This window comes from Pygoscelis adeliae, unplaced genomic scaffold (assembly GCF_000699105.1).
Source record: "Pygoscelis adeliae isolate BGI_AS28 unplaced genomic scaffold, ASM69910v1 Scaffold168, whole genome shotgun sequence".
Lineage (NCBI taxonomy): Eukaryota > Metazoa > Chordata > Aves > Sphenisciformes > Spheniscidae > Pygoscelis > Pygoscelis adeliae.
Genome location: NW_008825566.1, coordinates 2,196,127 through 2,209,688, shown reverse-complemented (window position 1 = coordinate 2,209,688; position 13,562 = coordinate 2,196,127). Strand labels below are relative to the sequence as shown.

At 36.3% G+C, this 13,562-nt stretch overlaps 1 protein-coding gene across 1 annotated transcript in view; it reads right to left on the bottom strand.

Moving 5' to 3' along the window:
* The window catches only part of ROCK2 (Rho-associated, coiled-coil containing protein kinase 2), a 63,355-nt gene that overhangs the window by 39,398 nt on the left and 10,395 nt on the right, over positions 1-13,562 (bottom strand). The window contains 3 exon segments of the mRNA XM_009332484.1: positions 2,836-3,096; positions 5,969-6,106; positions 11,678-11,778. Coding sequence (XP_009330759.1) covers positions 2,836-3,096; positions 5,969-6,106; positions 11,678-11,743 — 465 coding nt within the window. The 5' untranslated portion in view covers positions 11,744-11,778.

Below are 13,562 nucleotides of genomic sequence, written 5' to 3'. Positions count from 1 at the left end.
GACTTGCTGAGGGTGCTCTCGATCCCACTGTCTATGTCATTGATGAAGATATTAAACAGTACTGGTCCCAGTATGGACCCCTGCAGGACACCACTTGTCACTGATCTCCATCTGGACATTGAGCCGTTGACCACTACCCTCTGGATGCGACCATCCAACTAATTCCTCATCCACCAAATCAGGCTTTCAGTCCCTCATGAAGTTCTTTTCAGTAAATAAGAGCTGGAGACTGCTTGTGCAGAAACATTAGGATAGCTCAGATCAGGTGTTAACACTGCACCAGGTCTTGCGCAGCGTGCTGCAGGCAATGAACTGAAGCAAGAAGTATCCAGCAGAGTCTTGGAAGAGCTTCAATAAGAAATATGTTGAGTTCTAAAAAGAGGAACACGTTCCTTCTTTCAGCTAAACTGCCTGAGCTGAGGCGATAATCCCAAGTGGCAAACATCCCTTCTTTCAGTCACATCTCTTTGCAACAGATATCCTCTAAACCTGTGCTCTTCTAAAAGCTCAGTTAGCACAAGACAGCATTATGTACTGAGCCTGGCAGCACGAGCAGTTCCTGGCTCTACGATACCTACAAAAGCCAACCATGCTACTGTCTAGTTTCTTACAGAAAACCTGAAGTCTGGTGAAACCTGCCCTGGGCTACCTTATCATTCCTAAATACCAAAAGGGAACTGCAATTCCCACTAAAACTTTGATGCCAACTCTATTCTTTATTCAATTATAGAAATACTCACCTTGTTGTAGATTTTTTAAAAAGCAAAAAATAAAAAAAACCCAAACCACAAACCCCAAAACCATCACAACTGAGTTACATAAACAGGCCAGTTCGTTTTATGTTGGAAAAGATCACTAAAACACTTAGCAATTCTTTTCACATACTGCTAAGGAGGAATTCTGCTGCAAGTGTCTGAACTGGCCTGGAAGACTTATGAGGACACTGAATTCAATTCCACAGCAAAGGTCAAAAAAGTCTCTCACCAAATTGCAGCAGAATTTTCCTGGGCTCTCAACAGCATAAGGAAGATGCTAATGTGCACAACTGCTGAAAGAACTCCAAATCAGAAAAAATAAATAAGTATTGGGTAAGCATATATTTTCTAGAAATCATCCTGCCAACATCAATATTATATTTACACAGCTGGGATGTGTTCATGTTTTGTAAGAAGTAGCATGAGATTTGGAGACAATCCAGAACCTCTCAACTTCTAAAGCTTCCTGTATAAAAAATTTTTGCCATTCCACTGAGTCCGAGAAACATGAGGAACTTAAAATGTAATCTGTTAAAAAAATTAACTTCTTTAGGAGATCACTGGTTCATTGATGATACCCAGTCCAAACTGGAGCTCACTGTAACTCTTTACGAGGAATGTGCATGCACTTCTCACATTTATAAGATGATCAACCACATTTTAGTATTCCATTATTTTAACAACAACAACGAAAAAGATAAAATGAAAAAGAGTTAGGTTCACCATTTCTGGGATCCCTAAAATAGCATAAGGGATCACCTTTTTTTTGTAGATTTATTTTATGAACTTTCTGATGCTTTTTTTATTGTCTCTTCTGATGAACATCAGATTCCTCTAAGACCTACAGTCTATTGGCACAAAACCAAGATTAATTTTTTTAAGGACTAAATTAAGAGAACAAGTACTACTTTTGATTTTTTTCAGTTAAAGTAAATGCTGTCCCCTAAAATATAGGCAAGCAAATCATCAAAGTGGAGGTAAACAATCTATCTGCCTCTAGAATAACAACTACAATATCAGCAAAACTAAATAGACTACTGAACCTCAATAAACAGCTGTATTTATTCAATGAAGTTAATATATTGCCACAGGAAAGAAAAAAACCCAAACCAGAGACAGTACTTCTAGATACAGCCGAAGAGACATTAACTTAATGATGCAAATGCAAATTAAGTAGATTGCAGACATTATACCAAGCACTGCCTAAACAATACAGAAAAAAATCCAATACATTAAAGCAAGTAAGCTTAAAAGGATCATCCTTGCCAACATTAATACAGAAACCTTTCAAAGGCCAGGCAAATGATAACACACATTCATACAGAGTTTTTTTAGAATCTGTTCTAATTTTTCACAGGAAGAATATATCGTGTAAGTTACAGCATAACACTGTTTGTCAGGGAAGATTCTAAAAGTACAAACTACAAAAGGTAGCTTTATTTTTAAGTCTCCTTTAATAATATAAGGCATTACATCCTGTTAAAAATAAAATACTCTTACACAATCTCATTAGAAAACTGTGTATTTGGCTGTACATGGTAAAATCTGGACAATTAAAATGTGTGACATCTCGACAAATAGCTAACAAATTTTAATCAATATATCACATACCACTACTGCCTTACTGTCACCTCATTTTAATGACCACTAGAGGATGCTATGAGAACAATTAGACACAGTAAAAAAAAAGAGGGACTGTATCTTGCCTATAAAATAATTTAATTTACAGAAAAATGTCAGTTTATGAACTGTTCCAAGGTTACTAATGTTGAAACTAGGAGTTGTCTCATAAGCTTTTCAGACATTTGGCAAAAAAATGAACCTCAGAAATTCATAAACACACATGCTTTCAAAAATAACAAAAAGTACGTTTACATCCTTCTTCCGTGTGCCAGAACAGTTTATTATAGACAAGGTTACACTATTTAAAGTATCCTTGTATTTAAAACTAGGAGACAAGGAACAGCTTTCCAACCAAGGGGACCACTTGAGGAATATTCCTTTGGGTATTATAACTCATAAGAAAATAACCTCAGAATTACAGTTTTATAGATGATAAATTATTCAGCTGCATACTTACTTCATCCATTTTCATGCAAGTGCCAAAATCTGCCAGCTTCAGATGCCCATGTTTATCTAAAAGCATATTGTCAGGCTTCACATCTCTGTGTATCAAGCCCATGGAGTGAATTGCATCAAGAGCAAGAACAACTTCAGCTGTATAGAACTTGGCCCATTTCTCAGGCACATCGTAATTGCTCATAAGGTTTACAAGATCTCCACCTGGCATGTATTCCATTACCATGTACAAGTATTTGTCATCTTGAAAGGCACAAAATAGCTGCAACGTTAAAAAAAAGGAAAAGAAAAAAGAGCAATTACTTTTCAGAGACAGCTAGGAAAAAGAATAAAGCACTTTATCTTGAAGTTTCATCAAACCTGAGCATATATTTTCAAGACTGATGTAAAGTAACTTTATTTTTTATATTCAGATAATCTGCATTTTCTATTAATTATGACAGTACCTTGAAATTTACTGAACTTCAAAACACGATCATTTTCATTTTTAAGAAAGTGAAAAAGATTTCCTGATTATTTTAGTAGTATAAGCCATGTATGTATATCCATGTTTCCTGGCATTAAAAAGTATCACTGAGTGAAAATGCAAAACATCAAATCTGAGACATGGAACATCATGTATTGATTTGAAAATAGATCAACAGTGAACTGCATCTTAGACTGTTTCTCAGTTTTGTATATTACAAATCCTCTTATCTCTGTACGTATGTAGAAAAACACTGGTCACTACTGATTTTGTCCTAAATCAACACGTATATTAAAATAAGAAGGAAAAAAGAAAAAAATGTTCCTGAAGACAACTGTAACACAATACAAAGAAATTATCCTTAACAACAAAGTAACGGTCTGGTATAGATTGCAGCTAGTATGTTTCCTACTGGCATAATAGTGAAAGTAAGTTTAATTTCTTTAAAATGTATTTCAGACCTAGAGTGCTGAAGTTTTAGATTTCAGCCAGTGATTACTCGGTCTGAAAATGGCCCAAACCAGCAAAAAGCATTACTATCAAATGTTCAATGACTGGTGTGGAAAAGTCTCTCAGCTTATTTCTCAGGGAATAGTGCTCCTTTACATTAAAAACTAAAATAATTCACATTTTTAAATTACCCATACAAAATTCGAAGGCAATTGAAAAGGAGGATGAGTGAAAAGGAGGAAATCAAAAACAGGGAGTTTGTGGAGGATGAGGAACCATGAAAGGTAGGAACATTATTAAGGAGATTTGACCTTTAGATTAAAATTTATTGTGTATTAGTGACAGAAGACCTATATTATAAATAAGTATTTTAATACATATATATTGCACTGTATTTGTTTTCACAAATGGATAGTACATACAATATATAATATGATAATGCATTTGGTCATTAAAATCTAAATTAAAATCCAAAATAGTCTCTGTATTCTCACATGTAAAGATATTAATATAACACAATAATAAACACCACCACTATGCCTTTATACAGCACTTATTATTGCCCTCAAGGGATTTAATTTAAAAAAAAAAAAAAAAAAATCAAAATTATCTAGGGCTCTGGTTTCACTTGTTTTTCACATAAAAAAGAACGCACAGAGAAGCAGTGTGATCTGTCCCAGTTTCTAGCTCAGAACAGGACCTACATTTTCTTAAAACCAGCTCAATGTCCTATCCCACTGGACCACATTACCTAAATATATCACACTAATACACTTCATCATAGAAGGCACAATTGCAACCACACTTTAATTCATTTGCTACTTACAAATACACACACACATTTATATCACGCTTGCTACACTTTCCTTTGAAAATTGAGTCTCCTACATTTCTCATTACTTTCAACTGCATGTGAAAAATAAAAATAATTCCAGACAACGTACTGTCAATCGAACAAAAACAAAGAACTAAATAAAAATCAATTTGGTTAAGTATTTCTGCTGAATATAGGCAAGAACACAGAATATGCTCAAAAGAGCAAAGCATCTAAATAAAAAAAAAAAAACACTTGTAAAACATTTCTTGCATATATGAGGTAAAGCGTTACTAAGAATATATGGAAAGCTTAAGGCCAGTCTTTACTTATTAAACATACAGAAGCATGGCAACGTATGTGAAAGCATTTACATGTATTAATTATTCAACAAAATGAAGTACTAACAATTTCTCTAAGCATATGCTTTCACTACTCATTTTATTAGTTGGTGTAATTTACCAGTTACAGCAAACTGCAATATTTAGTACTAATTCTTCCCAAAGGCATAATTCATATTACAAACATGACGATGATACATGTTCATGAGACAGCTGCAAGCAACAGTGTTCAAGACCAGCTGAAGAAGTCAACTCTCCATTACTTGGATATTACTTCTGAGCTGAGATGCAGTAACTGACCACTAAACAGAAGATGGTTTCAAGCAAACCACTGCTACAACCTCCTGTCTTGCAGGAGCCCAGGAGTGTGCACTCATCCATAACACAGCCGAAAAGACAGTAACTACTTAAAGCACTCTTAATACTAATTGCCTGTAATCAACTGACTGTATCATGAGGAAAGGCTGGAAATAATGTTGACATTTGTTTCTACATTTTTACAGATTTTTTCTTAGTTGGAAAGGTAACCTCCCTATTATTCCAAATAATTACATGGATATTTCAAAAATCTGTTTAATTCTGTTTTATGATGCATTTGTAGTGACTCAAATGTAAATTAATCTGGAAATGGCCTCAAGTTGCGCCAGGGGAGGTTTAGATTGGACATGAGGAAAAATGTCTTTACTGAAAGAGTGGTTAAACATTGGAAGAGGCTGCCCAGGGAAGCGGTTGAGTCACCATCCCTGGAAGTATTTAAAAGATGTGTAGATGAGGCGCTTAGGGACATGGTTTAGTGGGCATGGTGGTGGTGGGTTGGCGGTTGGACTCGATGATCTTAGAGGTCTCTTCCAACCTTAATGATTCTACGATTCTATGATTCTAATCTACTTTCTAACACAGCCAAATACACAAAACTCTGTGAAATTGCTGTAAATAGGTATCTTTAAAAATTAAAATTGAACCTAAACCGTTATTTGAGTTTAGATGTAAATTCAAAATCAGCTCAAGACTGAGAAAGATTTACGGCTTTATTATTATTATTTTACTCTTATGTCTTCCTTACCTGAACCACCCACGGACTGTTGGCAAAGGCCATGATATCTCTTTCTTCCCAGAAAAAGGCAGAATCTGATCTCTTGATCATTTCAAATTTACTAAGTAGCTTCATTGCATAAACCTTCTGTGTCATTTTATGGCGAACCTGTTGGTTGAGAAAGAAGAGAAACAACTTTTTTTAAAATGCCTTGTAACAAAATTGAATACCAGCATAGTGTATTTCTCCTACATGCGAACTACTTTTTGGGATGCGATGCCTCCAGATCTTCAAATACGCAATTTTCAACACAGTAAGGATTTGAGAACTTCCAAACCTGGAAAGAAAAACATAACAGCTGCTCCAAAAAAACATAGCAGAGGTGGAACAAGAAGGATACCAAATGAAGATGTGCCAGAGCCTGGCCAACTGCTGCAGCTGCCGCTGCAACCCCAGAAGACAAGCTGCAGGGCTACAAGAATGATGCACCTCAGGGCTGCGGGAGCTCTTAGGAGGTAGCTGTTTTATTGAAGATGCACTACTACAAGCATATGTTCTTCCTCGCTATGGCTATGAGCATAAAAATGAGAGCTGACTCCAGCAGTCTGCTTACTCAAATTTTTGCTCTCAAGATATAGGTACAAAAGTTTTAGGATTAGCATCTTGCATAGTTTAACACTAACCAATAACCTTCTGTAAAAAAAACCTCCAACCAAACACCAAAACAGAAACACGTTATCGGCATGCATTAACAACTCTATAAGCATGTATATTTCAAGATATTAACTATCAACCAGCTAGTGAAGGTGTCCTAAAAAAGGATTTTGAAAACTACCTCCTTCCCATTTACTAATCCCACGTGGGATTATTTACAAAGACTTGGTGGTACACCACAAACTACGCCATGAAGTAGAGCTTTTGTAATCCTGCTCAAAACCACAAGAAACACAAAGACCAGCAACCTCAAAAAGATACTGTTTAACTGAAGATGCATTTTCTGTGAAAGTTCATGTAAAGCTCTGCAATGTATTTAGTAGTTTACAATTCCTAAAATCGTTGTGGATTTAGATAACTACACTCTTGCCTGGGTGTAGTTAGTATAGCTGCCTTCGTTTACGAGAAAAATTGTCTCCCGCTACTCGGGAAAAAAAATTCTCGAAAAGTCAGCACAGCCTGAAGCAAGCTCATGCATAGGAGAAGCAAAGTAAACAGGGGCAGGGGGACCAGAAATCACAGTCTGTGCACCTCTCTAAGGTAGTGCCAAGAGGTTATTAGTTGGCTAAATTATTTCTTGAGAAAATGTCAAGATAGGTTGATTTTCTGTACAAAAATCAAGGAACCAAAGCAACAACTAGTATACTGGCACACCCAAAGGCTGAGTGTGTCCTGTCATGCCTTACAGGTGAACAGACCTACCGGTGACACTACTTCTTATATCACCACCATGGCCCCTGGAGACAGCCTATTTAGCTGCTAGCCACTGTGCTCTTTACCCAGAGCTATATTTATACATACATATATTGGCTCATATAGCAGATTATTCATGTATTAAACTGTCATGATATTTCAATTTCTTCCAACTGTTTAAATGAACTGCCAAATTTAAACTGCAGCTCACCAGGGTAACTCTCAAAATAGGTAGGAAAATCCCTTCATGCCATCAGCACTGAGTAACATGGCCTCGTTTAACTTCTGAAAATGCATTAAGAAATAAGAATTTCCCTCTACTCTGCTTCATTAATCTAAGACTTTCAAGAAACAAGTACGCACAAAATGCATCCATAATTTCTACAGCATTCACATCAGAAGACAATCTGTAGGCAAAGAAAATAACATATCTATTTGAAGTTATCAGATTGAGTATGTAGTATTGATAATGGTACCACCTCTTTTGTGATAAAAGAAATTGAAGATCCTAGAGTGGAGCTGTGAAATGAACTCTAAGGTTTGAAATAATGACAAACATCCTAGAATACTTAATAAAGCCATATGAAATTACTACAGATAGGGTACCAAAGTTTATGTCCTGACAAATTTTCATGTCATGGACCACAACTGCTTTACTTGCATTACTACAGAAGCGTACATCAGCAGTGGCTGGGTACTAAACCTAGTAAACAAAGCACTTAATGGAAAAAACTAAACCAGCACCTGTTTACATAGGCCACGACAACCGCTGGATTGCAACACTAAGAAATCACATAAAGACCGTCACCCAGACCATCCTTTACTACCCAAATACAAGAAAGAGTTAGCCTTGCTTTAGTTCTCTATTCCAGTACATGATCAAGTCAGTCTGCTGTGTCACTGCAGTGTTACAATACTTTGTGATTAAACCTGGGAGAAGGAACTGAGGATATGTTTCAATTTCAAATCAAGAGGATTTTTCCTCAAGTGAAAACAAACAAGAGGTACTCAGGATGTGCTTTCATAAATTACTGTTTCTGCATGAACTGCAGGTAACATATTAAGCACCATAATTCAATTTTTCTGTCTGCCCTAGACACCAGTCACTTTTATCCATGGCACTGTATAAGCGAAGAAGCAATCTGGCAGCTGGCAATTATTTTCTCAGCTTTCTCCATCGCCACAGACCCAGCAAAGCCAGAGGCCAGAGCTCAAGAGCAGAGTTTAATACTTCTGGAGTTATAGGAAATTGTTTTTCCACCAAAGTCAGATGCTCAGACCAGAGTCATCTGGTCTCTCTTTACTGGACTGAATTTTTTAATGGTCGGGGGAGGGGGGGACCAAAGCGAGGCTTTTTTAAAAATCTAGCTGTAAGATACAACAGCTAGAGAATGTGTTTTCCTTTCTTGCTAGAATCCGGGAAGCTGATCTCTCCACACCACTTCTTTCACATGAAAATGCTTTACTGGAGCAGAAAGCTTGGGCGAAACAAAATTAAATGAAGGAGGTCATAGCTGACTATTTTATGCTATATGTTAACATATTCATTTATTTGGCTTGTTATATTTAAATATTATGAATACTTAACAAATATTTGTGCTACAAATATTTACACAATGTGCACAATGGCACACACTGATGACATTCGTGAATTTAACTCATGTACTTAATCATGTTTTATTTATGGTTCTTTCTGTGTTTAGCCCCCACTGAAGCAAATTTCTATTTTGATCACAGAATGTGTTGCAAAATAATTTGATTACTGCAAATCCATCATCTGCAACTGCGGTGTTAACATTTTGAATGGAGTAGAAATAGATATAGCTTAGCTCAATAGTTTAAACTTGTATCATACCTTGTGAGGCAAAAAATCTAGGTATGTATGCCCTCATCACCAGCTAATATTAGTTCAGATCTACAGTTCTATTTATTAACCCACTGCTTTTTAGCTGTAAGACTACATAGCATTACGATTTCTACTTATATTTTTACATTCCAGAAAAAAAGTGTTCTTTTAAATTGGCATGAAGTACAGAAGAGCTCTATATGAACACACAGAAGTTCCCTTCCAGTACCAAGCATTCTTAGCTTTTTTTATTTTGGGTCTTGAAGAACTTAACTTAAAGAATAAAAAAACTCCATAACAACAAACCCCAAAAATATCATTATATGACCAAGGTACTATGCATTTTACCATTACATATAATCATGAGGCAAATGAGAAGTAAAGTTTGTCTTCAGACCCCTCAAACTACCTAATTGCAGTACATACACTGAAAAAATCATCTCTACTTTAAAATCTACATTGTGACACAGTGAATTAAGAAGAAGTTTCCATTCTAAGCCAGAACAAATTAAGAACTTATATTTAAAATGAAATGTTAAAAAGAAAATGAAAATTATTTAGAAAACCCTTAAGTTCTTAGAAATATACATATGAAAACAATGTATTTTGATTTTTGAAGCACATTAAAAATACAATTCTCTTGGATACTTCCAGTAAATATATTAGTGTGATATCCAAAAAACGCACATGACTTCTGTTATTGGGATCTTCTCTTTTTCATCTCCCCTCCCTAACAAACAGACGAGGAATTCTGCTCCTTACAACTTGATTCTTTGCTGACTTCCCATGCAAGTGCATGAAAAAGGAGCATCTCTGTTAGTCACTACAAGTGAATATATATAATGATTAAAATGTCTAATAAAGACTTTTAAACAAACCATTTGATGTGACTGTCAGTGAAAAGACAAAGAGTAGACTGCTTTCTTACAAAGCTCCCTGCAGCAGCCCCTTTCAAATAGGTAAGGTTCTGCTGAAGGTTTTGTTTTTAATCTCTTGCCAGCAAGGATATAAAAGCATATGCAAGATACATATTAATTCTTTAAAGTCTTGTTCGAAAATGAAGATCTTTGGAAATACTCCTCTCCATATTTCATAAATTCTTCTGGAAAAAAACAAAGTGCAAATGACCCAGAAAGAAATAGGGAAGAGGGAGCTACATTCTCATGTTGCCACACTTGGATGAAGTTGCCTTAAAAAATGAAATAAATGATTAAAAATTGCTGATTAAATGTTGTTAACTGCCACATGAATTACATCTAAACTTGCAAATTACCCATGAGCCACACAAAATAGTGTTAGGCTAGTCGCAGGGGGTTTCTCCCCAGTTCCAACCAATTTCACCAATACTAATGTTGAAAATGCAAATAATTTCATAAATGGATAATAAATTTATTGCCATTATATGTTGTGTACCTCCTATAAGCACTTCAGAGCTAAGACCCTGCCACATTGCTCAACAAAACTCCAAAACATCTTTGTATTTTCCGAAATTGCTGTACATTACAAGACAATATGATTTTCCCAGCTTCCTAGTGCAAAATTAGCACAGAACAGTAAAATGTCAGTTCCATGCCAAAAGGCACAAGGCCAAAGGGTAATTTTTGTTGCCTTGTGGTAACAAGATAATAAGCTTCAGTTGCTGCAAATTAGTTGCTCCCTTTTCCATTGACTTGCTTCACACCTCTCTTCCTCTAAAAACTCTTACAGAGAAAATTATCATGGATCAGCTGATATGCAGTTATCTGTTAGCTCATGATAACTTGCCCCGGTGTTTGTATTCTCAGATTCTATTCGGAGCTTACATTCATAGCGGATTTCGAAACTGACATATTAATCCACCTTATACATATGTTCACATTTTTGTACTATTTATCACACAGTATGACTTGGAAGTCCAGGGAAAATCAAAATTAAATGAAAAGCAGCCTATGCATGATATACTATGTTACTTTTTGTATTTTGATTGCTTCTTTTTTAAACAGAATTTCTCTGCAATATGAATTTAAAAAGTAATCCCATTCTTACATTAGATATTATACAGGATACAATGTTGAGTGGACAATGTTAAGAAAGAGTCTTAAAAAAATCTTACATGAGTCATACCAGTTAAATACAATGCAAGCATCACAATTATAAGAGCAACACAAATTTTTTTGTTGCACTATTAGCTTGCTCTTTCACAGGAAGGTTTCAGATATTATCATACAGTGATGCTTGCAGCCAAAAAAATTTAGAGTTGCCATGAACTGCCTTTTCCACTTTGATCAAAGGATAGCAAACTGTTTCCCAAGTCCTTCCCTTCCGACCCATCGTGTTTCAAACTCAGATGTACTGTCTTTATTATGCACAGAAATGACCTCACGATACAATGAAAATAAGACTTATTCTTCATAAGAATGCATTTTTAAATATAAAGCATGCAAGACTGGGGAAGGTTTTGGCTAGAGCTGTAAATCTGTCTAATCATTAAATCATTACATTCTTACCAGCTGCACTTCTCCAAAAGCCCCTCTTCCAATCACCTTAACAACATCATAGTCTTCAGCTTTCATTTGTAAAGCTCGGATTTTTTCCACAATCTTCTCATCTAAAACAAATCAAATCAAAGTTGTAATAATGCATGTATTAACAGAATACAAGAATTTTCTCTAACATTTTTCATTTAGAGTCAAAATAAGCTATTTTTATTTAAATGTTTAGAGCCTTCTTGGTAATTCTTGAAATCTGCAGTTGCTACTAATAGCCCCTTTCATTATTGTTTGGAAACCATTAATCATCTACCTTTAGCTGTAACAACTGAAATGTCTTTTGGATTTTGCTGACTCTCATTTCACACCTCTAATAATCATTTACAAGTTTAAAGGAAGACGCGGGTAAAGAAAAGAACCAGAGATGCCTATCTTGAATTTTCAGACAACTATTTGTTGCCACCCGCTGTGCTGCCAGGATGCACTGACACTCCATTGATAACGCAGGAGTGTGAAGTACCTGGTACACACAAAAGCACTGCAGGTGCAACCTGCTCCTACACACCTGGAGGGTTCAACAGCAGTCAAACGGCGAGGAATATAACTCAATAACCTTTGTGTACAACTTCAGATCATGTAGAGATATGACTTCAGATCCACTCATTCATTCCATATGAAATATTAATTTATGTTTACGTATGTTTACGTAACTGCTGGCCATCTCAACGTGCTTTTTAGTGTTCACTGCACGTGTAGTTCTACACTTCTTAAAATTAGGTCTACAATGCTCTGTTCAAGTATCCTCTGGTGCAATACTCTGCAGATAAGCTCCGTTTTTCAGTATTTTTCTTGTTGGCAGTTGTGGGAATCTGTAAGGGAAACCCGTGAAATTCTGACCTCCGACAAATTCTAAAAACGTGCAAGGTCCTAGACTCTTTAATTTTGTAAATGTAGCGTACTAGTGAATACATTCCTGGCTAAATGCATTTTAAAAATCTATTATTATTACAAGGACAAAAGACAATGGGAGCAATGAATGGAACCCATGGATACTGGAGGTAATCTTTCTTAAGCGTGACAAGCTTTGACACTGCTCCCACGTCTGCTTAGAGGAAGAACAAAACAAAGCAAAACAGGTTGGCTGGAGCAAGACCTCTACCAGGGAAGAGCATGAAATTGTATGAAGAGCTGTGGATGCTTATATTCAGAGAGTAGTAGAGGTGCATATTGTGAGATCCCTGTTTAGGGTCAAAGACTGTGGAATTTGATCCCAAGAAAGGCATTAAAGGGGATCTCAGATCTGAACACAGGAAAAAAAAAGATCAGACGTACAGTTAATTCAGTATGACATTAAAGATGACATTGTCAGCAGGGAGTTAATGATAACGAACATCTAGTAAATAGTTTAACCATTCCTACATATTCATGAAAAGTGGCCTGGCAGGCTACAAGCAATCCAGGAGATGCCTGACCATCAAGAACATTTCTTTTGACCCAAGTGAGCAACAAGCCCAATCAGGGAGGCACTCTGATCTGTTACTCACAAGAAAGAACTGGCCAGGGGATGACAAAGTCTGTGGCAGCCTTTGCCGAAGCAACCGTGAGATGGTGGAATTTAAGACCCTGAGAGAAAGGAGGAAGGAAAATAGCAGACTTTGGACTTCACGAGAACAGACTACGGCTTGTTCAAGGAACTCATAGGCAGAATCCTGTGGGAAGCTGCTGTGGAGGGTAGAAGAGTGGGTTGATCTTCAAAAATGACATGTTCATAGCACAAGAACAGTCTGTTCTGATTAGCTAGAAATTGAGCAGCCATGGCAGAGAGCCAGTTTGGCTGAATGGGCAACCTCTGCCTCAACTCAAGCACAAAAAGCGAAGGTTTGGAACATGGAAGCAGGGAGAG